The sequence below is a fragment of the Canis lupus genome, chromosome 1 (assembly GCF_048164855.1).
Source record: "Canis lupus baileyi chromosome 1, mCanLup2.hap1, whole genome shotgun sequence".
NCBI lineage: Eukaryota > Metazoa > Chordata > Mammalia > Carnivora > Canidae > Canis > Canis lupus.
Window position 1 is genome coordinate 15951894 of NC_132838.1, and position 26023 is coordinate 15977916.

The 26023-nt window shown below is 40.9% G+C and overlaps 1 protein-coding gene and 1 long non-coding RNA gene across 6 annotated transcripts in view; one reads left to right on the forward strand and one right to left on the reverse strand.

Moving 5' to 3' along the window:
- Positions 1-26023, reverse strand: part of CDH20 (cadherin 20) — a 215236-nt gene that overhangs the window by 47018 nt on the left and 142195 nt on the right. For all 4 annotated transcript variants that reach the window (XM_072821783.1, XM_072821775.1, XM_072821776.1 and 1 more), the window contains exons 2-5: positions 15020-15420; positions 6087-6381; positions 5437-5556; positions 2781-2948 (exon numbers count right to left, since the gene is read on the reverse strand). In XM_072821783.1, coding sequence (XP_072677884.1) covers positions 2781-2948; positions 5437-5556; positions 6087-6381; positions 15020-15265 — 829 coding nt within the window. In that variant the 5' untranslated portion in view covers positions 15266-15420. The remainder of the gene's footprint in view (positions 1-2780; positions 2949-5436; positions 5557-6086; positions 6382-15019; positions 15421-26023) is intronic.
- LOC140630875 (uncharacterized) overlaps positions 1-26023 on the forward strand; it is a 71639-nt gene that overhangs the window by 35062 nt on the left and 10554 nt on the right. Inside the window, exons 6-7 of one of the 2 annotated variants that reach the window (XR_012028570.1) lie at positions 25130-25197; positions 25303-25417. This is a non-coding gene — a long non-coding RNA (uncharacterized lncRNA). Of the gene's footprint in view, positions 1-19298; positions 19625-25129; positions 25198-25302; positions 25418-26023 lie in introns of those variants that run through there. The other variant, XR_012028568.1, reaches the window with a different exon arrangement.

Consider the following 26023-nt stretch of genomic DNA (forward strand, 5'->3'; position numbering starts at 1 on the left):
ATTTTATGTATTTATTCATGAGAGACACAGAGAGAGTCAGAGACACAGGCAGAGGGAGAAGCACGCTCCCTGCAGGAAGCCCGATCCGGGACTCCAGGATCACGCCCTGAGCCAAAGGCGGACACTCAACTGCTGAGCCACTCAGGCATCCCTAAAGACGATTTTTTAAAAGTCCAAAATAGTTAACAACTTTAGAGGAAACAGAGATAATATGCAAAGAATGCTTTCGGGCAGATTATTTTTATCATTTAGATTTTGTCTTCTGTGCAGCATAGTCCATGCTTTTGTGCTATGTCAGATTGTCCATTATTTTGAAAAAGTGGCAACTCAAAATGTTTGCTTTGGATTGAATGTTAAGATGTTGGTTTGTGGGGGCAAGACAAAAACCCTGGGTATCATTGTGTCGTGTTATGCTGTTGTAAAGTTGTCATGTTGGTGGTGATAGGACTTTAAGGCAGTTTGTCTAAATCCATATACTTATGAGCTATATAATAACTTGCTTCTTTTGCCCTTTCTGTCTTCATCAAAGATACTGTCAGTGTCAAATTTAAAAAGCCAAATGAGGTAGTTCAAGGATCTTCAAGAATCTGTAGTCTACAGTGCGTGTAATGTGAGCCATTCATGAAGCAATAAAGATAGAACCCACAGAAAGTAAGAAACCAGTCCACATGGCATTTCACAAACTGTGCCATGATACATTGCCATTCTGTACCGTAGAACCTATTAACTTAGTAGTGTACTTGGTTGTACCACTTGTGAAATACTTATCTAGTATCTGCCTTTTTGTTTCATGAAATATCATGGGGTCTTTGTTTATACCAGTTGTAAGGGAATATTTGAACTTCCTTCCTGTCTTTACATAGATAAAAGAGATGACTCACTTGGTCAGGTATACTCAAAATATAGCTGTTAACCTGATGGTCTGGCTTGACTCTGTTTTTAGTTTCTTTTCTTTTCTTCTTTTTTTTTTGACTTGATATTCCTGGTCAAGTCTTTCACCTGGAATTGTGTTTGCTATTTTCATTGCTCCCAACTGCTCCCTTGAGACATCTGATTCTCAAACTCACATCTCCATTCCTGGGCTCCATTCCACAGTATAGCTATATATCTCCACCTTCCTTAAGGATATTCTATCATTGTTCTGCTGTCACTTTGTCTTCAAATCTGAATTTGTCTTTCTCCTTCCCTGCCATGAGTTCCATTATGTATCCTCTATTTCTATCAGTACTACAATTCTTCTCCCTGTCACCCAGACTTAAAACATCATAGTCATCTTTGACTCCACCCTCTGCTTTGGTTTCTTCAGCCAAGAAATCAGGAGGCAGAAATCCATGTTTTCTGATTTGTCCCACTGCACTCCTTCTGCTGCTACTTAAGTCCTTATCAGTTCAAATCTTGACCATTCTGAAAGCCTCCCTGATCGATTCCCCAGCATCTAGTTTCCACTCCTGCCAACCCATCTTGTACATGGCTATCAGGTTAGCCTTCCTTTATGTTTCTGTCTTGCTCAAAAACTTTTCAGGGACTTCCTTTAGAAATAAAACACATTTGGGACACCTGAGTGGCTCAGTGGTTGAGTGGCTGCCAACTCAGGGCATGATCCTGGGGTCCTGGGGTCAAGTCCTGCATCGGGCTCCCTGCAAGGAGCCTGCTTCTCTCTCTGCCTGTGTCTCTGCCTCTCTCTCTGTGTCTTTCAGGAATAAATAAATAAAATCTTTACACAAACAAACAAAAAAGAAAACACATTTAAAACACTGAAGAGAGCAGGTCACCATTTTTAGGGGGTCTTTGAACACAAAGTCGCATTTACTACTTTATTTCCAGTCTTTTATATTGTAGGTAACATATTTTTTCCCTTACATTCAGGTTCTATTTGAATGGGCTCTAGGAGAGGAGAGATTTTGTTTTGTACACTGCTCTCTATGCCATACCAAGATGGTGCCTGAAGCAAACATTTTTTTAATGAATAAATGCCTTCCCCCTTCTGGAATGTTTTCCTTTTTTCCTATTTAAATCTTTTATATTCTTTAGTCCCCATTAGTTAGTGTCCTCCTTTGACACTGTCTTCATTCATCATAGCTTATGGTGGATATTTCATTCTGCACTACTAAAGTGGTCTGCACTACTAAAGTGGTACAGCAAATGCTACTTCTTGGCTAACTTTTGAGGAGTTAGATATGTACTCCCCAGCTGGATTTTAAGCTGCACAGGGACTAGGTTTCAAGCATTTTGTATCCCTCATGCCCAGGGCCATTAGAAAGCAGATGGTTGGTACTCTTGTGAATTCACTGGATAAGGTAGTCAGATGTGGGCCACTCTGTATTCACCTACAGCTTGGTCTCTATGTGTGTTCTCAGCAGGCCAGTATTGTCTCCTAGGGGACAAACATGGGTTTGGGGCAGGGGAGATAGGAACAAAAAGCTTAGATGCTACGGTAGTTTGTGGCTCTCTAAAGTTAAGCCCTACCTAACAAAATCTTACTCCTTAGAATTTAGTTTTATGCGGTGGTGTGCCGGGTATGTCAATCAAGAAAAAAAGAAGTCTGAAAGAGCTCCAGAGAGAGGCGATAATGAAAACAAGTGAGAAACACTGGTCCAGTGCTTTGGGATGTTGGGACCCAGAAGAGAAGTGGTTATGTGAGAATTACATGATAAATATAGGAAGGAGACCCATGGATAGTTGAACTTAGAGAGTAAGTAACTCAGGCTGGTCTTTTTCTTCCACTTTGGTAATAGGTACATCTGTCTGGCCTTAGATCTGTTCGCTGGTTGGGTACTCACTCTGGGGAAAGCGGGGTGGGTTGTCATTGACATCCGAGAGGGTGATGTTGACTGTGGTGGTCCCAGCTAATCCTCCAAGCTGCCCTCCCATGTCCTTAGCTTGGATAATCACTTCATAGTATTCTTTGGCTTCTCTGTCCATGTTCATGAGTGCTGTCCTAATGACACCTGCAGGATAGAAAAGACTTTTTAAAAACAAAACCACAAATCCAGTGTTTAGGATTGGCTTCTAGGTTTCTCCCTTGTGCATTTGTAAATAGCTAGAGTCGAGATGCAAATCATCTGTATTTTACCAAACTCGAGGTCAGAATTCTAGCTTCAAAACAGCGCTGCGCTTAAACAAATTGTGAGTAAACACTATTCCAGCAGGAGGAGCTGGGGGCCCATTTTCTTTGGCAACATTACTGCCAGAGAACAGGAGGTGGCGGCAGTGGTTCTCAAACAGAGTTAGGGACTTGGAGTCCGGGCCGAATTCAAGGGTCTCTGTTGTACCAAAGAAAACTGGGCCTCCAGGTCCTGAAAACAAAGCCCATAGGTCTGCAAATCTGTGATATTAGATAATTCTCTTTCAGCTCGCTCGCTCTTCAGACCCTAGAGCCCTTGTGGTGTGCATGACTTTTCTTTAGGCAGCTCACTTCTAGTCTTGCTTTTTTCCTGCTTCCCCGGTACCTGTAAGCAGGATTAGAATTCTGATTTGATTTTCCTTTTGTTATATATTCATTCAGTTTTGTTATATGCTGCTTACTTCTGTGCTTCACTGATTTCCATGAGCTGGGACATGAAAGCTGCTCTGTTGAGTTGTTCATTTTTGACATGCATAAGGGAGGAACTCCCCCAGACAGTAAGTAGCAGAATCAGTAGTGTGATGATATGGTTGCATTCAAGAAGAGGGGTCTAAATCAAAATCTAGTGAAATGTGTTGTTTTGATCCTGCCAAGGATCTTCTGCAATGTTTTATCTCCCGTTTAGCCCAGCTACGTGGAAAGTTGACTTCTCTGCACTCCAGGCAAAGATTAAAGGCTTGTTTATTTCAAGTTTATAGCATGACCCTTGGCTAAATAGACCTTTTGCATGCAAAGAGAAGAGATTGAGAACCACAAACCTGTCTCCAGTTTACTCTTATGGTGTATATAGTGCATTATAGTAACAACATTCTAAAGTGAAATATGCAGCATTTTCCTTTTTAAAATGCCCTAGAGGCACAGAAATAACTACCTTTTCATGTATTTTTGACCTTAACACTAAAGATGCCCCCTGGGAGCTATCAAAATAATGTAAGGTTCCTCTTAGGATATAAAGGACACATTACCCTCTTCCTGTCTGTGTTTTTCTTTCCTGTGGGCATCTCCCCACCCCCCACCCCCCTTGTGTAGAATTGTTAAAGTTACTGTTTTCTAGAAGTCCCTCACTGCAACCTTTTTTCTTGCCTCTTGCTAATTTACACTCCCTTACTTTCCCGCTTTTATGACATAATTTTCTGAATGGCTGGTTCCCTTAGGACTTTTGGGAGAAAAAAATTCTATCAGGTTGCTAATAGAAATGTATTTTTTCTCTTTTAGATGGAGAGGTGACTTTGAGTTTTAACCCCATTTTAGGTCTTCTGAATGGCTGGTTCCCTTAGGACTTTTGGGAAAAAAAAATTCTATCAGGTTGCTAATAGAAATGTATCTTTTCTCTTTTAGATGGAGAGGTGACTTTGAGTGTTAACCCCATTTTAGGTCTTCAATTTTCCTGTATGTAAAATGGGAATAACAGTAACTCCCATGTATTTCACAGGTACATAAGAATAATGGGAGGCTCCAATATGGTAATGTATATGAAAGTATTTTAAAAGGAAAGAAGATTGGCACAAGTGCAGGATAGTAATGATAAAACATAAATTCTGAAGTCAAAGCTCTCAGGTAAAACTGGAAAGAAACAAAACAAAAAGAGAAAACCAAATTTCTGTCAGTTTGTCCTGTTTGCCACATTCCTCCTTGCCCGTCCAGTTCTTTATACTGTCCTCTCTGTGAGAGCTTCCCACTCAGAACCTGCCTTTCGGGGGGCCACATCGCATGCCCTACACTCTTTCCCTCTTCAGCAAAATATTTGTGTCCCGGCATCCCTTTATTCTGACTGTGTTCTCTACTTAGTATAGGGTGGTTCAGTGGGAAGAACATCAGACCAGAAGTCAGGAACATATCTACAAATAGAAGCACTTTGTTAGGTTGCAATTCCCAATTTCCTTATCTGTTAAGTGACCGGTAATGGACTGAATGATTCCCCTAAGGTTCTTCATAGTTTCAAAATCAATGATCCTAGTCCTCTAGGGAGTCTAGGTTAACATGTCAATCCTCTCAGGTCTTCTTGGAGTGATAAAAGACAGTCCCTGGGAATAAATTCAACTGTAGAAGTGATTGAAGGATCGTGAGGATGCACCTTTGTATAGGCAGGCCTTTTGGCCTCTCCAGACTCCATACACTGTCTCTACATAGTGCTGCTCTTACCCACCAGGGCAGTGCTAGTTTGCCGTCTTAATCCTAAAGCTTGTAACAATCTTCTTGAACTAATACAGTCCCTAGAGAGTCCTTGAAAAGGATAGTTGGGTTTGTCATAAGTAGCAGTTATGAATTAGTAGGGAATAAAGCAACCATCTCTGACGGCATACATAAAATACCTGTTTTGGAGTCCACAGAGAAATACGGCTGGCCCTGGAGAATGCTGTACACTACCCGGGCGCTGTTGCCGTAGGTTGGATCATCAGCATCTGTGGCTGTCACCTGGATAACTGAGGTCCCTGAGGAAGAGAGATGGTGGAAACCTGTTCAAGTTGAACTGCTAAAGGCTGGAAGCAATCCTGAATAGGCAATCTTAAAACATTTCCAATTGTTGTTTTTGCTTCCTTGGGAGAACCCTTTTTGAGGTCAGGCTTCCATAGCTCCTAACTTGTGCCTCTGTAGTGAGATAGGAGTTATTTGTGTTTTAAATTCTTAGTAACCAGTAAGAACAACACAGCCTTTGGGTTCTTCATTGCTCTTTTTGATAATACCAGAATGCTTCTCCCTTATGTGTCAGACATTTATCTATCTGTTATCCTCTGTCTTCTAAGAATCAGAGCTGAATAACAATGCTAGGCTTATTATGACTATTATTTTTTAGTATATCTGATTTCAGTGTCTAAGAAGTTTCCTGCCTAAGGACTTGGTTGTCATTTTTGGTGCAGTTTTAAAATTTGTGAGCGGTTCTGCACATTCTTTCTTTATATATAAGAGGGGAGTGTCTTCTGTAGAACTGCTGTGTGTGAGAATCAGTGACTCTCCTCCTTACCCACTGGTGACATTTCTGGCACAGTGGCAACATAAGGTCCATCCAGGAACTTGGGCTCATTGTCATTGATGTCTTGGATTTTGATGATGAACTCTGACTCCGGCTCCATCGGTCTGCCTGTCCGCCTGTCTAGGGCTTGAGCCCTTAAAGTGTACTGTGCCCTTTCCTCTCGATCAAGCCTCTGAATGGCATGGATGTCTCCAGTGGTGTCGTCGATGGTAAACACGACACCTGCACCTTCTCCTGAGAGGATGTATTTGATGGATCCATCTCCCCTGTCCATGTCTGAATGAAGCTGGGGGAAAAAAAACAAACCCTGAAATCTCATTATGGATATGAACAGGTGTTGGAAATAGATTGATTTTCAGTTTGGTCCAAACTCATGACCTTCTTTCAAACAGGAAGAATTGTTTTTCACTCAAATGTTTAAAATGGGGATCCCTGGGTGGCGCAGCGGTTTGGCGCCTGCCTTTGGCCCAGGGCACGATCCTGGAGACCCAGGATCGAATCCCATGTCGGGCTCCCGGTGCATGGAGCCTGCTTCTCCCTCTGCCTGTGTCTCTGCCTCTCTCTCTCTGTGTGACTATCATAAATAAATAAAAATTTATAAAAAAAAAAATGTTTAAAATGTTGTTCTACAAAGAAATAACATACATTGAACAGGATTGCATCAAAGACCAAATATAGATTGATGAATAAGTAAAGTTATTCCACATCACATTCAGTATCCTGCACTTACTACTATATTTTTAGGTTCCTTTCCCTGTAAATTATAAAAAACGGGAGTTCTGGAAATGAGAAATAGGAGCAGGTCTAATGAGGAGCCTAGCATTTCCATTTTAAAAATATGGACAAACTTTAACATTTTAAAATAAGTATTTGAGAAAAACTAATGAACTACTTAATAAATAGGTTATGGCCACTGTACTGGGTGTTAAATGACCTCCAAGGACTCCTGCAACTCTGATTCTGTGGTCCCTATTCAGTAATTTCCTTCAGTAGGGCTGTGTATGAGTGCCTATGTTTCGGGTGTCAGAATGCATTTAACGGCTGGTTGTTGGTATTTGCATCAGTGTATCTCTCTTTGGTGGGACCAGTTCCTAGGCTTGTAATTGAAATCACTCAAATATATATGTGGATAGTTGAGTTAGGGACATGCTTTTATCTGCCCATCCAACTATATTTTCTTCCAAATTACTTTGTAATGAATGTTGTACTCTCAAAAGGAGTCCAGGGCACTATTTCCATTTAAGGCCTAGAAATGCATTTCTGCATCTCTAATTACAGATAATGTTCTATGGCAAGAATCCTGAAATTTTTTTTCATCAAATAAGTAACAGTTTCTCTCTAAAGTGGGTTTTAGCGCTTCGCATAGTTCAGAGTTTCATTTATAGAACAGGTAACCAGTGTTAGGCTTAGGCTACTGGGACAGATGTATCTGGCCTAAAACGCAATGTCAGTTATAAATTGAGGGCCTTTGACAAAGTATTGAATGTTTATTACTCTCAAATTTCTGATCTTATAAATGTGGAGAACACCATTAATACTTACTTTGAAGGGTTGTTGGGATCATTAGAAATTAATGTATGTAAAGCACCTAGCACAGCGTCTCTCCCATAATAGGAACAGTATAAATGGGGCCGATTATGATGATGATAATAATGATGATGATATGCATAAAGAAAGGGGTATTAACATGCCCATCTCTTCTCTGCTCCCTTCAAGCCTTCAGGAGTGTAGCAGAGATGGTACAAACAACCTGTTGGGTTTTTTATTATGCCTGGTGTAACGGTGAAAGCTGCAGAAGACTGCCTGAAGCATTGCTAGGACAGTGTTACTCTGAGGATTAAATGGCACAGACTCCGAGAGGACACCTGAAAATGTATTCACAACATCCTCAGACAAGGATGGGTTTTGGAGGTTGTGGCTGGCTTTGAGTTGATCTCACATTGACTCATGGCCAAATCACGCAGGTAGCGATTTTGCTGCCTAGAGGAATTCAGCTGTGTCTTATCTAGAGAGGAGAAATAAGAGAATTAAAACTGACCGAAAAAATAGCTGTGGATTTTTTTTTCTACCTAAAGAATTCTATTTAGAATATGAAATTCTCACATTTCCTCATTCTGTATATAGTATTATTATTTTTTTGTAATCTAAATCTTCTATTTATGCAGTTAAAAAAACCCAGAGGTGCCCAGCTTTTATTGTGTAGAATAGAAAGCCATTTTATTGAGACCTGGTCACAAAGAAAGGAAAATCCATTCCATTTGGAGCTGTGTTTCCAGACAAAGGAATGGAATTGGGAGGAGGAGGAGAAGCAGCTCAGGATTTTTTGAAGAAAGATTTATGTATTTATTTGAGAGAGAGTGTGTGCAGGGGAAGGAGCAGGGGAGGGAAGACAGAGGGAGAGGATCTCAAGCTGACACCTCACTGAACTTGGAGCTGGCAGGACTCGATCTCATGACCCATGAGATCACGACCTGAGCCGAAAACGTGTCAGATGCTCAACTGCCAGAGCTGCCCTGGGGCCCCAGGATTTTTTTTTTTAGTTAAAAAAAATTGCTGTGTATTTATCCGTGTAAGACATGTAATCCTAAGGCACATGGCATAGAACTTTTACTTAGAATGAAATAGGTTCATTTAGGGCATGGTAAATTATTTAGGGGGAAGAAAAAGAATAGAAGCTGACGTGAAGAAAGTACTCAGGACTTTTTTTTTTTTTAAGATTTATTTATTTGTTTATGATAGAGAGAGAGAGAGAGGCAGAGACACAGGAGGAGGGAGAAGCAGGCTCCATGCCGGGAGCCCGACGCAGGACTCGATCCCGGGACTCCAGGATCGCGCCCTGGGCCAAAGGCAGATGCCAAACCACTGAGCCACCCAGGGATCCCCTCAGGACTGTTTTGAGGTATTCTATTTATTATCTAAAAGATTTTGGCCTGTGGTCCTTAAAAAAACGAAATGTACTTGCTGTCATCATAGGCCAGACTTGGAGAGTGCGTAAGTTAGAAGGCTAATAAAATCGCTGCTGCTATAGAGGTTATGGTTCCTCAGGAGCCATCTGGCTGCCGAAGTCAGTAGAGCCTGGGCTGATCAGATCTCTTGTCTTTGTTTTTGTCTGTATTGGGAGAAGAATTTGAGGAACTTTCTGGATAGTAAGTTCCTTGAAGGCAGGAACCTTGTGGCTTTCATGTTCGTGTGGGTTTTCACATGTAGCAAATGCTCAATAAAATTGTATGGAATGAGTGACGTAGGGTATAGGAATAGGGTTAAAGCTTTTTGTCAAATGTTCCCTTTGTTTTAAAAAAGCTAGCAAGCATCTTGCAGATAGCTTTTGTGTGTGTATTTGTGAGTGTGGGTGTAAGAAGGAGAGAAGGGAAGGAGGAGGGGGCGAGAGGACATCCCCAGAGAAGCATGATGGGCTTCTTACGACCAGAAACAAATGGGAACCAGCTATGGACATGACCGGAATCTGCTTTATGCAGAACTGTTTTCTGAGGAATAGAATTGTATCATTTCAGGATCCAGTCAGGGAACAAAACCTAAACCAGTTATTTCAGCAGAGCGAATTTAATATGGAGAATTAAAAAGGCGAAAAAAGGAACACTGAAATTTTGGAGTGTTAGAAACTCCAGGAAATAGCTAGTATCTCTCTGGCTGGGGCAGAAGGCAACAGTTGGGGCTCCTGGAATCTGGGTGTTTGGAGGAGGCTGGGCCTGAGGCCGTTGAGGAGGGAGTCGTGTCACCTGGGGCTGGAGCTTAAGGAGTTGGGAGAGGTTCCCCCAGCACCTACATCTCTCAGACTTCAGATCTAGGCTGCTGAGAAGGGGCTGTCATCTAGTTGTGTTCATCTTTATGAGGGGGTGTGATGAGGCTGGTGCTCTGAGCATAGGGAGGATCCAGAAACTGGAACCCCTGCGGGCTTGGGAAAAGGGACAAAGTCCCTTCTCCCTCTTCCTGCCTCTGATTCTCCCTCTAGTACATTCTGCTATCAGAACCCGGTGGGGAGCTGTTTGGAAAAGAAGACACCATGGACTGCAGAGTCCCAGTGACTGACATCACTACGGGGAGTGCGGGAAGGTGAACATAGGGCTGAGAGACACGAGCTTAGTAACCAGTAAGTTACTCGTTGATGGTAGTGTGCATCTAATATTAGGGTTTGCCAGCCCAGAACACACATTTAGTTACAACAGTTGCAAACAGGACACAATGGTAGGTTTCCCTAAGTCACCAAGCAAATTGGCAGTGTAATAAAAATGTGTTTTATATCTATGTTTAATTCAACTAACGCTGACTATCAGCTCTTCAGAAGAAGGTAAGGAGCTTCTGGAATGGAGTTGGCAGCACATGGTTATGTCCATCTTGGGAAAATGTTGTTTCCCCCAAAATCTAGTAAGACAGGTGGATATCCTACTTACCCTACTAATGCTTTAGTTAATAAGATCTTCAGCCAGAGGAGTAGTGAATGATGGGAAGTCCAGGTAAATTATGAAAAATCTTAATGATTTAGGATTTTAAAAACAAGAGTGATTTTCACTTTTTTTTTTTTTTTTTTTTGCCATCTTTCATAATGTGCTATATGATTCCAGAGTGCGGTAGTGCTTAGACTTTGTGGTTAGGAAGCTTCCATGTAGCTGTTAACCTCAGCATGCCTTGGAACCACAGCTTCGTGCCCAAAGCACAAGCTCTTTGCATCCCACTCTTCGCATATGTCAGTATAATCTAGCTTTAACTCGACATGGCTTTGTCCCTGGAAAGCCCAGTGTGGATTTTATAAGGCCATACCAATTACATCTGATAATTGTTGCCATACTCCTTCTGAAATAAGCAAATACATAGGCAGGCTCTCTAAACAGACATTCTCCAGAGCTCAAGGTGAAAAGCTAAATGCCCCTGGGAGAGGGAATGAAAGGTGGATGAATTCTCTTTCAAAACAAAGTAAGGAGGGAAAGTGCTGGGTCAGTGAATATATGATGTGGAGTAACACCCAACTTCACTGGCTGCACAGTGTTGGCTGAACAAGATGACTGTAGAGATGCAAGAGGTGTTCTCTGTCCTGGGTTGGGGTGATTAGGAAAGGGTGGGCACTAATCACGAGTGTATTCCCAGCATTGGGAAGCAGTCAGGCTTGTTTGGATTCCTGTTGCCCTAATACCATTGACTCTTCCTTGTACTTGGGACTAAGTCTCAGGGCAATGAAAAGGAAAGCCCATGGCTACAGAGTCAGATTTCCTCTTACTTTCTTTGTAACTTTGGGCAATAAGCTTTTTTTTTATTTTTTTATAAATTTTTATTTATTTATGATAGTCACACAGAGAGAGAGAGAGAGGCAGAGACACAGGCAGAGGGAGAAGCAGGCTCCATGCCGGGAGCCCGACGTGGGATTCGATCCCGGGTCTCCAGGATCACACCCTGGGCCAAAGGCAGGCGCCAAACCGCTGCGCCACCCAGGGATCCCAATAAGCTTAACTTATGTGAGCTGTATCCCATAGGCTAATTATCTACAAGTGGTGAATCACACTTACCTCACATGACTGTTGTGATGATTCTACGATCTGTTCTGTATGACTGTGACTGACACATAGTCCTATAGTAGTAGCCCAGTAAAATGTTAGATACCTTCGTCTTTCTGCAGTGTCGTATATCCAACCCTATGCTGGTACTCAGTGTTGGGGAGGTGTAGGGAAGGCTAAGGATGGCATCTCAACTTCTATCCTTAGGAGAGGGGAAGAGGGCTCTAGATTGTACAAGCCTGCAAAGCAGTTACTGAATTCAAATGTATTTTGTGAAACTTATTTTAGTAGTAGCCATGTATGTCTAGTTGGAAGAAATATTTTACAAATGATGAGTAGCTACAAGTCTTTTGAACTTTGAACAGATAGAAGATGTGTTTCATGATGGAAGTGGCTTTTGAGTTGAGGCCCTGGGAAATTGGAATGTGATTGAACAGAGAGGCAGTGATGGTGTGTCCTGGACAGGGCAGTAGCATGGGTACATGTCTGTGGTAGGGACAAACATGGTATGTGTGTCAGGACCAGTAAGGTTGGGATCAGAATTAGATTTGAGAAATCTGTAGGCGGAGGGCTGGATAAGAGAGGAGGACTCATTTTCTGCAAGCCCTTGAACTATATGCTAAGAGCTCTGATAAGCATTGGAGCTACAATGCTTTCTTAATCAGAGGAGTGACATGATGGAAAGGGTGCTTCAAGGAGATGAAAGTGTTGAGTCCTGGGGGAGGACTGGGAAGATTCTCTACAGGGAGATGAGCAGTGGCTGCTCAGTTAATCTAATCATGAAGAACAGAGGGACCACAGTAATGACAGAGCCTGGAGAGGATAAGGTGAATCTGAGTGAAACTGGCAAGGGGATATTGACAGGTTGTGGTGACTGGTTGTGCGTGAGGGAAGGAGAAAAGGAAAGGAGGAAGTCAAAGAGAAGTCACAGATTTTGAGGCTAAGAGATTTGCAGCCGCATTATGTTATGATAATAACTAAATAGTACTGAGCTGCTGATTTCCCAAACACAATCCCTATCTACCACTATTACCACTACTATCACTACCACCATCACTACCACTATTACAGAGTAATGATTATTAAAATCTTACTCTGGACCAAGTACTGGGCTAAACACTTTGCATGTATTACCTTATTTAATCCTTACTATGCCATGAGGCATCCACTTATTAAATATCTTTTTTGAGCATCTTCTATGTGACAGGTGCTGGGTTAGGCCTTGGGGATAAAATGGGAGCTCTGTCCATGCCCTCACTGAGCTTATAGTCTAGGCCAAGGCTTCAGACAAGACTCATGTAAATAAATGAATTAGATATTGTAGGTTGTGATTAGAGCTCTGAAAAAAATAATGGTCATGAGAGAGTCTAACAGAGAAGCCTATTTTAGGGAATGGTCAAGGAAGACCTAGATTCAAAGTGAGCCCTGAAGAGTCGGGAGAAGCCAACCATGAGAGAAGCCAGAGGAAGAATATTTTATTATGGGGGAATAATCAGGCAAAGCTTGGTCTGATGTGGGAAATTGTTGTGGGAAATTGCCAGGAGGCTATGTCCCTGAAACACGAGAGAGCAAGGGAAAGAAAGGGTGGGTTGCGATGTGGTGGGAGGCCAGGAGGCAGGCTAGGTCAGCGAGGAAGCCTTGGGAGCTGTGTGAGGAGGAGTCTGGGTGACCCAAGTACAGTGGGAGGACATTGTAGGGTGTAAGCAGAGTGACATGGTCTGACTCTCATGTGTGGAGAATGGATTGGAAGAAAGTGTGGGTAGAAGTACAAAAATTGGTCCAGGTGTTTGCCCAGGTGAGAGATAACAGTGGAAGTAGAGGTGGAGAAATGAAGGATTTGGGATGTATTTTGCAAAGGACTAACAATTTGCTGGTGGAGAGAATTTGGGGGAGCGGCCAAGAAAGGGAAGAATGACCACCTTGTCTCTGGTTTTAGAAACTGTGTGGTGGCTATGCTAGTAACATAGGGAAGATGGGGGCAGACTCAGTTTGGGAGGAAAACCAAGAATTCCTTACTGGATATGCTATATTTGGGAGGGCTTTGGGTCATAAGTGTGGAGCGGTCAACCCATATGCAATAGGGTTTCTGAGTCTGGAGCCCAGACAAATGACCTGAGCCAGAGATGGAGGCTTTGGATTCATGGATTTAGAGGTGGCGTTTAAAACTATGAGGATGGCAAATCCATCCAGAGAGAATGAATGTGGGTAGAGAAGAGGCCTGGGGCAAAGTTGACAAACCGGACCACTAACAGATGGGGTCGTGTGGAGGGAGAGGACCAGCAAAAGAGGCTGAGAAGGAAGGAGGGAAAAACAGGATTGTGAAGGTCATGAGGCAGAGAGGAAAGTGAGTCAGGAAGGAGGGACTGGTCAGCAGTGTCTGAGGCTGTGTTGAGAGGTTCCATAAAATGAACCATTAGATTTGGTAGTTGGGAGGCTCTTGGCAGCACTGAAAAAACATGGCTTTAATGCAGTGGGCAAAAGTCAGGTCTGATTCAGAAGTGGGTAGGAGTTGAGGAAGGAGCTTTTGCAGGTAACTCTTGAGAAGTTGTTCTCTTGTTAATCTGGTTTGATGTCTGAGGAAACAGGCTAACGGGGCTTCATGTCCTATCCAGTCATTCTAGAAGCGCTTGGCAAAGCCAGGTTTTGAACCCACATATGTTTGACTCTGAAACCCACATTCTTAGCTGTGCTAAACAAGTGCTTAAGTTATTATTTGAATGAATTATTTATTTTCTAATTAGGTCCTTGTTTCCCATTTTCTCTCACTTGGTTGCTTTCACAAAATGGTCTCTGATTAACATCCAAATAAAGTAAACACAGGAGAAAGCCTGGATTAAAAATGAAATGATGATAGATAAATCAAGGGAATTCGAGTGTAAAGTTTATAAATATATTCATTGATTGTCTCCAACTATTCTAAAGCACATGCTAGGATCTTCTGAAATGAAGAATTATATATGTATATATATCATTTTTTCCCATTAAATTTAGGCCCCAGGCAATACCTGTGGAAATGTTTTTAAAAAAAAACAAAACAAAACAAAAGGAAAAACCCTCTACTTCCCCCTTTGCATTTCCCAGTTTCTTTCTTCCCCATCCTGTTATTTTCCAAGCTGCTGCCACTGCCTCTTTTGGGACTCTCTTGGCTGTTGAAAGGTCCCAGGCTTTTCCTCCAAAATCCAATTCCTTGTTTTCTCTCACTTAGAACAGAGATTTGAACAAGGAGAGAAATCTTTCCGTTTCTGACTGGTATCTGACAAAGCCAAAATTAGATTTCAACTAGCTGTCAAGTAACATACCGCTAGTTAAAATTGCTCTCAGGACTCAAATGCAGGCTAGGTGACCTCTTATATTCAGTTCATGTCGTTTTCCCTTTCAATATTCGATATTCTGATAATGTGTCTATGTGGCCATTCTTACCTTGCCGACATACAAAGGGTCAGTTCCAGTGTACTCTTCCAGAACAAAAAACTGGTTCCAAACCCAGCTCCTCTTTATCCGCAAGTGTGACTGTGGCTTGTCTGGCAGGAGCGCTTCTAATTTGCCTGGTGGTGTTGGTGTGCCAGAGAGAACAGTGGTCGTAAGGTCCATCAGTCCCCAGAAGTACAAGGACATGCCAAGTCCCAGCCAGCTCTTTGCATTGCTCATTCTACCAGGAGTCCACATGGGATTGCCAGGTTTTCAGAAAGTAAAGTACAAGATGATAAAGCCACTGAAACTTGAGTGTTTTCCAAGTAAAAAAATACTAATGCGGTTTACCGGACACTTAACGCTTCTCAAATGAGATCTCGATTCAAGTCAATCTGCTTGAAGTTGACTTCCTGTCAAGTTAAGGAGAACACACTGTGATGATGTCAGATTCTCTCCTGTGGGCTTATATAGCAAGTTTTCAAGAAATGTCAGTAAATATCCAGTTCTCTACTCAGCGAATTAAAGAGTCATAACATGCTATTGCTTTAGAAATGTTTGAGTAACAAATAATATTTTAATAAAAAGAAGACAACTTATCTTGCTGTAATCAATCCCAAACCTTTGGATATGGATTTCAGCGGGAATAAAACTGGTGAATAAATTTCTTCTCATTGATAACATAGCTGGAGGGTTTATGCTGTATTATTGATTGGCTTGAATTAATAGTGTGCTCTTTGAAATATTTATGGTCAGACAGCCTCCTAAACTCTTAAAAACAGCCTTCATTTCCAAAATTTATAGCGAATAACTAATATTTTCATTAGCCCAACCGCTTTTCTTGGCTCATTAAAAAAGCCAAAAGCAAATCTAACTATCTTTTTTGCCACCTACAATTATCTTGTGTCTACCCTGTGTTATTGATAATATTAGAAAGCTCGGACTTCATTTATAAGCAGCCACAGATCACTTCGGACTTTAATCATTCTCTGAGCTCCTGGTAGAATTTGAGTTTCACACTCTACTGCTTTGGCTCTGAAGCTCTGAGAGGGGCTGCTAATGTGACCTTTCTAGCATTTGAATGGTCAGTTAATCATTGTATCACTCACAACAGACTTTTAAAGTGCTGTTAGTCACATGCTACTGGGGCCATGTGAAGAGAGGCTAGCCAACACGTTTTTTTTCCTGATCTGAAAGACTCATTTAGACAAAGGGATGTTGACTTCTACCCTGGGGACACCTTTTCATCAGTCAAACTTCTTTTGTTGCTATGAAGGCAGATTAGCTGGTGACCTCACTCCTGGGCTGTGACCTCATCCACCTTTTCTTCCTTTACTTTGGCGAGGCATAATGAAACGGCACAGCACTCCCACCATTCTGTCAAAACAACCAAAATGGCTTCTGTGGGCTTAATATTTTCACTGTTAATGTAGAGAACTGCTGTCATCGTCTCAGATCAATGTGTGTTTGGGGATTTCAGACCCATGCAACTAAATAATGCTCCATTTCTACAAGTGGTTTAAAGTGAATGCTTTGATGGCATCTGAATTACCACCTTCTACCTGTCGCCACCAGAACTCGTTTTAGCGTCCTCTCAAATACCCACTATTGAAATGAACAAAAGAATTAAAAAAGAGATCTTATAATCATTTCACACAATATGCCATTTCATTTCTGTGAGAGAAATCCCTTCAGTGAGAACTGATAAAGACGACAAGCTGGGGGAGACTAAAGATTTTCTGTAACTGAATGGGGAGGCTGTACCTCAAGTTCTAGCTCTTAAATGTGGATTGACTGTTAAGTAAAAGGGAGCTAGGTGTGCCTTATTTAGGGTGACGTGTTTGTTAATAAAGAACAATGGTGTGCCAGAGGATCAGGTACCAAGTATTAGTGGTTTTCCTCTTTGGACCAATAGACAAAAACCCAGCTCATGTTTCTCTGATCCCTGTCTAGGAAGAGATGTTCTGGAAGAAGGAGTCTTAACCCAGGGAGATGGATTAATTAAAAAGATTGGTGAGAACAGCTATGCTGTTCTTGGGACTTAGAAGATGGACTGTAAATGGTTGAGGTGCCAGCCACGCAAGGAGAAGTTAGCTGAGTTGTGTGTAAAAATGACAAAGCCGAGCCCACACCATGTTTCGTGGGCACTCTTTGGACCACCATTCTGGAAGGGCCTAATGTATATATATCATTTCACAGATTTCTGCATCTGGGATAAGTACTCTGGAGTATTCGATTCTGGCCTAGCTTAATTTTGTAATAACCACAATTTTTTTTTTCCTGTAGAAGTGAACTTAATGAAGAACTACTAGTTAGAAAATTCTGTAGAATAGAGAAAAATTCTCTTTTCAGATTGCATTTATCAAAGCTAAAACTCAATATATATACTTTATTTAATATATTTCCTTCCACATCTGTGTTTCACATGCGTGCCTTTTGCCTAAGCATTATTTTTCAACTATGTCATATATTCTCTGGCTACTTTTAGCATCTCACTGTCGGGTTCTGAGTGCTTAGGTGCCCACATGTTTGGGTGTGGGGGTGTGCAGATGTCTCCTTTCCTGCTTGTACTGGCTAAATTTTCTGGACAATTCAAATAAGATTTGAGGCCATTTTGAGGGATTTTAAATACTGTCCCTTATATTCTCTCATCTCTCACAAACTAGACACGCATTCTTGCCAATTAAAACCCCCTGTCTTTACCTCAGTGTGATCTGAAGAGCGCCAGGGGGAAAAAAAAGATGTTCTTTGGAATCTTTGTGATGAATATTTTGTAGGTGGTGCAGCTGCCTGAGCTTTCATCTCTCTCTCCTGCCCACTTTGGCCTCCTACACACAAGTGCAAAGCCCTCACGTTCTTCCCTTTCGCCAAGCACAGACGAGAGTGGCTTTTGGCTGTTTAGGATCTGTGGAGCCCTTGGTGATCCTGTGAAAGCTCAGGTGGTCTGGGTGCCCCTCTCACATTCCCCCCTCACAAACAGCAAATATCAGAGCCCGCAGCACCTGTAAACTCTTACTGTGTTAAATAACCTGATAGCTACAGTTGATGGGGGAAGCACTTTATTCCTGCTTCCTCGGGGCAGAATGCATGAAAAAATCCTCCCTGCCTAACTTTTCAGAAAGTAAACTCTGGGTTATACAAAAGATACATTATTCTTTTCACAATTAGGGCTGTTTATGCAAGTGCGGGGAAGTCAGTTCTATCAGAAATACTAACAGCTTTGATGCGTTATAAAAAATATGGTTCTCGTTTGTGTCTTTCCTACGGGCTAATCGTAGTGATGATGTTTGAAGGTGGGTTCATTTCTGTCGTTCTTGTCAAGGAAGAGACTAATGTATGTGTATTTGTATGTATAGATCTGCTTTGAAAGACCACATATGCCACACAAAGAATACATTAGTGGAAATTGACTTCTGTGTTAAATGAGTCTTTTAAAAGTTTTTCCCCCATCCTGCCTGAAGAAAGCAAACAGCCTGGTAATGAACACAGTAGGAAGAAATTAAAGTTGTAGATAAAGTGTGCTTTTGGTGAATTGTTTATTTCATTACTTAAATTCGTTGTGATATTTAAAATGTAGGGGGAAGGGATGGTTACCACTTTCTCCTTGAAATGAACTGGGCTTTTATGGTCTCCCTCTGATTTCTTTTTCCATTATTCCCATTTTCTTGAGCTTTTCATGGTTAATGGAAGTACTACTCAGTAAAGCTCAAAAGACATTTCTGTAGAAGCAGAAAGTCAGTTGCCTTTGCTGCTGACTCCCTCTCTGGAGGGAAGGTGTTTTAATTTTTTGATTGGCTTTAAGAGGTAAATACAGACAGTGGTGTGGTTTTGGGGAGCTAAACTTCTTAAGCTATCACTTTTACTTTATAGAACCAGGACATTCAGCAACATTAAATTGGAACGCGTCCCAGGGTCACTATGCTATCTTGCCTCTCAATCAAGGGTCTCACTTGAGAAATATGAGCAAACATATTTTATTTAGGAGTCCCAATTCTTCAGTATAGAATATAGAACCCAGAGAGAACAAAAAGCAGGTTGTGGGTATAAATTGGAGTGAAAAATTCATATGATGGTGATGTCTTTGAATATGTACACTTCACAAACAATAAGATTCCCACTGCGGAATCCTATAAAGGAGATATTTTCGTTCTGCGTCTCGGTGTGAATGCCTTGGCTGACCCAAGTCCACCCACCACCGTAGATGTGTTTTGGAAAGGGTGTCTACTCTGGTGTTGCAGTCTGAGAAAGATGAGACATTCTCTGACCTGAAGTCTTTTTTTATTTACTACAGATGTGCCTTCCTCTGTTTCCTCCTGTGTGGTCCTTAAGTGAACAGAAGCAATGTACCAGCCTATGCAAAGCTGCCAATCTGTGGAGGAGACTGACCCTCCCCAGAGCCAGAAGAGGTTGTCCAGATACTAGATTTCTTGGATTTGGGTTGTTCTTTCCCTTCCACTCCCCTGCTCCATACCTTACCTGCCTCATGACATGGTCCCCAACCCCAAAGTTAGCATTTCTGAAATGGATACAGTTTAGAGTCAGTGTGTACATTTAATGTGGCCATATTTCCTTCCCCCCCTCCTCAGAGAGGCTATTAATAAATTAATGTGTCTAGAATTGAGGAGTTATGGTATGAACTTTTTTTTTTTTTTAATTGAGCAGCAGAAGAAAAACAAAGCATACTAATTTCCACGGGGATTTGTTCAAAAAGATGGTCATCACTCTCACTTATTCTGATTTTCTTATATTTCTATGAACCCCCACTTCTCCTGGTTCCTCAAAAACTGGAAACCCTGAGCCTAAGGCTACAGCTGTTACAATGATCACTCTGCTATTATTATCTCTGAAATCTTCCTTCTCTCACCACTTATTCTTTCTCTCCTTTTCTTTCCCACAACGGAACTAGTTGATGCGCGGGAGTGCTTTTAAGTTCAAATATGGAAGCGTGGGGCTGTGACATAGCTGAGGGGGAGGTGCAGGGTGGCTGAATGGAGTTTAGGAACAGTATCTGGTTTTATAGGGGAGAGAGAGAGAGAGAGAGAGTGTGTGTGTGTGTGTGTCCACATGTGGGTGAAGAGTAAAACAAAAAAAAAATGGGAGAAAGTATGAATTATATAATTAGGAGCTGGCTTTGAAAAACCTGATCAGGCCCATAATAAAAACTGCCTCGTGCATCCTACATATACGCTGACTCTCTGGCTATAAACTCCCCAGCTCAGGTCCCGAATAGAGGCATTTCCACTTTAGAAATCCTTTCACTAGAGTTCATGCCCAATTCCTCTGTGGTTTCATTCCTATTGTAATTAATTTTTCCATTTGAGGATGCCCTTTCTTTCCTTCCATATCTTCCAAGAATGGCAAATAGATTCTTACGGATCCTTTCACGCATACTTAGTATCTAGTACATGTTTTAATCCTAAAGGAGTCAGGAAGTTTTTGACCTACTTTATGCTTCCTCTGGCTTTCACTTTTAATCAAGCTAATGAAAGTACAGTTCCGTCCATGGGCAATTTCTTTGACTCCAGTTAGACAAGAATGATCAATTTTGATTTTTCAGAGTTATCTCACATGTTCCCTGATTTCTAGTCTTACGTGGCATTTATAATTGCACTAAATTTGCACTTGTTCATTTTTAAAAAGCGTGTGTTTTAAATTAAGTAATTATCTGGCTAAAGTTCTTTGAAGTTGCAAATAATTCCTACTCATTGCTTTTCTTATACCTTTGTCTTTGTACAGAATTTTAGGGAAATAGGAGAAATCTGTAGTCTTTCCTGGACCATAAAGGTTAAACCATAGGAAGAAGAGTTTTTGGCAAAAGTCAGTTTGCTGTCTAAAATTAAGACTTAATGTATTAATTTGATAAATACTTGAGCACCAGATATGCTTAATCAATAGTAGTTTGTGAAACCAAATGAAATAGAGTTCCAGTTTTAGCCCTACCACTTCTTATCTGTGCAATCTTGAGCCAGTGACTTACACTCTTTCAGTCTGTTTGTCATGTGCAAACTAGAGATAATTATAGAGTCTCACAGGGTGATTGTCAGAATTAAGTGGGAAAATATCCATGTAGCTCTTAGCATGGTATTTGGGCAATGGCCTTGTGTTTGAAAAACAGTAGGTGCTTAATCCATGTTAGTTCTCTTTTCCTCTCTCAAGGAGTTTACAGTGTAGTGTGGGAGATACTGCCATTAAAGCTGGTAGTAGAAATAGTAATAGGAGTAGGCATTATGGCATCACTAGTGGCAGTGATGACAGTGTTGTAGCAGCAGGAATAACAAGCAGTGACGGCGGAAGTACTAGCATGGAGTGTTCACTTGATGCCAGCCTTTGTTAAGTCCTGTACCTTTATTATTAAGTCTTTGCAAGAATTCCAGGAAAAGGTATACTTTTCCCCTTTGACACAAAGACAAACCAATAGTGGTGTGTTGGGATGGCTCCTAGGATCCCACCAGCTCTCATCAGAGCTGATTGGCACATCTCTTTGCAGCTCCTTAAATTGAGTGTTGACATTAGGGCTCTTGACAGATGCTATGGGGAGAGTGAACAGGTGAACTTGTATTCTTCCTCAGGAGTAACTATAGCATGTTTCATATGTGACTCACCATGACATGGATCTGATGGTGATGATGCCTGCCAGACCCCTAAAAGCAGTGCGAGGTCAGGTCAGGAGAGGGGGCAATAATTTCTGTCGGGAAGGAAGAGTTTAAGGTAGCATATGAACTAAACCTTGAAAGATGGAAAGGAGGACCTTCCAAGTGAAAGCAAATGCAAGCCCTGTCAGGAGAAAAATACTTGAAATTGAGTGGAGAACGGGGCCCATTCAATAGAGTAGTGAGAGATGGGGCAGGAGAGACAGGCAGAAAACAGTAGCTAGGAGCTGTGAATGTTGCTAGGCCGAAGTATTTTGAATCTAGTTGTTCATAGTGAGCAATGAAAGGTTTTTGAGCATGCAAACGAGCCAGTCCAGTCACTGTTGAGTAACGTTGCTGGACTGTAGCGGAGAGCCAATGGGAGAGTCAGTGGAGAGTCCAGGGGAACCTGGAAGGAGAACTTTGACCAGGACTCCGGGGGTAAAAGAAGGATTGGTGAGGAGTCTGAACCCCTGAGGACACAAGTCTCCATCACTGGGAAACTGAATCGATGTGCAGGAACGTGGGTACGGGGGTTGGGAGGCTAATGAAACAATGACAGGAAGGTTTGTGCTTAGGTTATGGCTGGAATTGGGAGCAGGCATTCATTAGAGGCAAGGTAATAAATTTAGTTTCAGATTTAGGAATAAAAAATTCATCCTTCCATGCCTGATATTTAAAGAGGCAAGAACTTTCCTTCTTTTTTTAGTCCAAAACTTTAAAGCAGCTTTGGACATAAAGAATGTGAGCTGCATCCTCTCCCTGAGAGCGGTTCTGACTGCTTCCAGAGCACACACTGCATCCAGGCCCCCTGCTCCTGACCCAGGGCTGGACCTGCTCCAAGTGGCTTCCTACAGCCAACTTGGTGAAACTGATCTGGACCTTTTGACCTGTCACCTCCCAGATGTTCCCTTTACACAATACCCATTCTCACGTTGGAATCATGCGTATTTTAGCTTTCATTTTTCTAATGTGTAAGGATTGTATACATAGAGGACAACTGGATACTCTGTCCAAGGAAAAGAAAAACTCCTGGTAAAACAAAATAAAAATCAAACAAACAAAAACAAAAGAATACAAAAATCACAGTGATGTTTATTTATTTTTTCTGTTAAAGGAAAAAACTTCTAATATCTGTTTTCAAAAAAAAGCACCCCTCTTTTGGAAAATGATGCAGAATTTGGACTCAGGACATTTTGGCTTAAGACGACTTCTGGCTCTGCCCCTCGATGTGTGATGCTGGGTGTTTGCTTAACCTTGTTGAGGCTCAGATATCTTCTTCAAAGGGCTTAAAGGTTTAACGGTTTAAAGTGTTGTCAAAGATTATCATGACCTAATACTATACATCAAATTCTGTTTTATTTTTTTACTTTCTCTGTATTCCCCTTCTCATCTCTCTTCTCAGAGTACCTCTTGCATTTTCTGTTGGCTCTTAATTATTCGATATTGTAATTATTTACCTCTCTTTTCCCCATATTATAAGCTCCTTGAAGATACAGATAGTGTCTTTTATCCCTATCAACTGGATACTTAGCACAGTATTTGACACATCCCAGGTGTTTAGTAAATAGAGTGCCAATGTGTTTTTAAGCTGTAAAAACGTATTTAACAGTTTGATATTATTATTCTTTCTGCCCTCATTCTTTTAATTTTGTTTAATATTTTCTCATACTTAATATCTGTTCTTACCACTAATGTATTAAGAGGCATGTATAATTAGACAGTATAAAGGCAAAAAATTTCAGAAAAGAATAGATTTTTACACATGATAGTTTTGTTCTTGGACAGCAAATAAAATAAACCCTGATACCCTGATAGGTCACAAGTGCTCTAGACTTTGGCATCATTTGTTGTTAATATGAAGCTAAGGAATCCTTTGTAGAGATGCTAAGAAACCTTATGAGAGAATTGGGGTTTGTAAAATGACAGTGGTCTAGAATTCTGGGACATTTTTTAGTTGTCTAGTTAAAGGGATATGGCCACAAAGTTATCTCTGATGGTTTAGCTTTTTTATCTCTTTAATTCAGGGGGAAAGGGGCTGATATGAGAAGATTTCTATAATTCTTTTCAAGGTCAACAATGCTTTGACAGCCCCCTCCTTCTTGAACCTAGATCCTATCAGTCCAGTCTTCACCATATGACCATATTTACATTTCCTTTTAAAATGTTTTTATTCTATTGAGGGCAGCGCGGGTGGCTCAGCGGTTTAGTGTTGCCTTCAGTCCAGGGCCTGATCCTGGAGACTTGGGATTGAGTCCTACGTCAGGCTCCCTGCATGGAGCCTGCTTTCCCTCTGCCTGTGTCTCTGCCTCTCTCTCTCTCTCTCTGTGTCTCTCATGAGTAAATAAAGAAAATCTTAAAAAAAAACAAAAACAACAAAACCAAAACCAACAACAACAACAAAATAAAATGTTTTTGTTCTGTTGAGTTTGGCTGTGTATAGAAGTCTCTGATGAAAATTGCTCCACAGTTTTCTAGAACTCGGTATTACCATTGAGAAAGTTCATGTGTTTTAGCAAAATGATAGAGGAGACTGAGAAAAAGATATGGGATCCCAGAGAAAGGAGATCCAACGTAGAGGACCAGCAAGGAGAAGGCGTAGGATAACAGTTATGTACTAGGCCTAGACACAGAAACCAGGCTGGGTGGGGGTGGGAGTGGGGAGGGCCCCAGAAAAAAAATGAAGCTAGTATTAGTGGGTTTGGGAAATTCTTGCAGTATTTGTTAAAATTATTGATAAGCATGAGACAGATCTTTTGAACATTTGAAAAAATAATAGTGACACAGATATAAAGAAGAGGAGAAAAGAATAGGCAGTCGTTAATCCAGAAAAACAAAACTATTCTGGAAAACAAGAATTAGAATCTTGATGTACAACTTTGCTTATGATAGGAAACAACATTCATTCATAATAAGGTATGTGTTGACTATTCTTTTAGTGAAAGTTGAAATAGAACTGTGTTGAGAGGGTGAAGGAGTAGAGAATGGGTGGGGATATTTAGAGATAATTAAATCCTCAACTACTGTACTGGGAAGTCAAGTGCTAATATCTAAAATAGATATTTCATGGGGCGCCTAGGTGGCTCAGTTGGCTAAATGTCTGCCTTCAGCTCAGCTCATGATCCCAGGGGTTTGTGATCGAGCCCCACATGGGGCTCTCCACTCCGTGAGGAGTCTGCCTCTCCCTTTCACTCTTCCTCTGAGCTGTCTCTCAAATAAATAAATAAAATCTTTAAAAAATAGATTTTTGAGGAAATATCTGTGTAAGCGTATTACTTAGAAATATATGAGCAGGTACCTGAAGAAAGAACTTCTGGGGGTGCTTTTGGGTATTGGGTTTTGGGGGGGACAAGGCATTGCTTTTCCATTTATTATAAGCTTTCCAGTACTGTATTGTTTTTTTTTTTAATTTATTTTTTATTGGTGTTCAATTTGCCAACATATAGAATAACACCCAGTTCTGGCACCTATATTTCTGATTGTGTTTTCATAGGATCAAGAAAGTGGAAATCCTTTAGTGCAGGATTTTTCAGAACTCTGGTCTTCTGAAGCTTTTTCAAGGTAAAATTGCTAGGCTCTGCCTTCGTCTTATTTCTCCTTTTCTTTATTACTGTATCCTCTTTACTAAGCTCCATCTTAATCTGTATTATATATGTGGCAAGGCAGATGTCTTCAGTAAGTTGGTTAACTGTGGTTGGAAAAGCTGTATCCTGTCCTTCACCATCCACCATCCACTTTCCACTTCATTGGAGAGTCAAATGGGACAAATCAAACTATGCAGGTTAGTAGAATATATTTTAAAAAATACTAAGAGAAGATATAGGTGAATATTGTTTTTATGATACTGGGTTGAAGAAGGCTTCCCAAAGTATCATGATAGGTAATGAAGGATAATGTTAGTAGATTGAACTAAATAATTACTAGACATTGCTATATTTTGAGTATAAAAATCAGCAACATGCATGAGAAAACAGTCTTCTAGAACTCTGTATTACCATTGAGAAAGTTCATGTGTTTTAGCAAAATGATAGAGGATAGATAGAGGTACTACCCTTACCATACTAAAGAGCCTTTATACTCATTATTAAAAATGATGATCAAATGACAGTAAGAGAAATCCATAAAAGAGGAAATAAAATGACCTATAATATATGATAAAATTTTACTTTTGCAATTAGCTGAAGAAAATTAGTTACTTCTATCCTATTAAATTGGAAAACATTATAAAACCTATGTTGAAAAAAAAATAAAAAATAAAAAAAAAACCTATGTTGCTGAGAATGTGGAGAACTAGACATTTTCATATGCTTCAGATAGAAGTGTAGACTGACAAAAGCTTTCTTGAAAGCAGTTTTGCAATATGTGTCATGTCTTGAAAATGAGTATT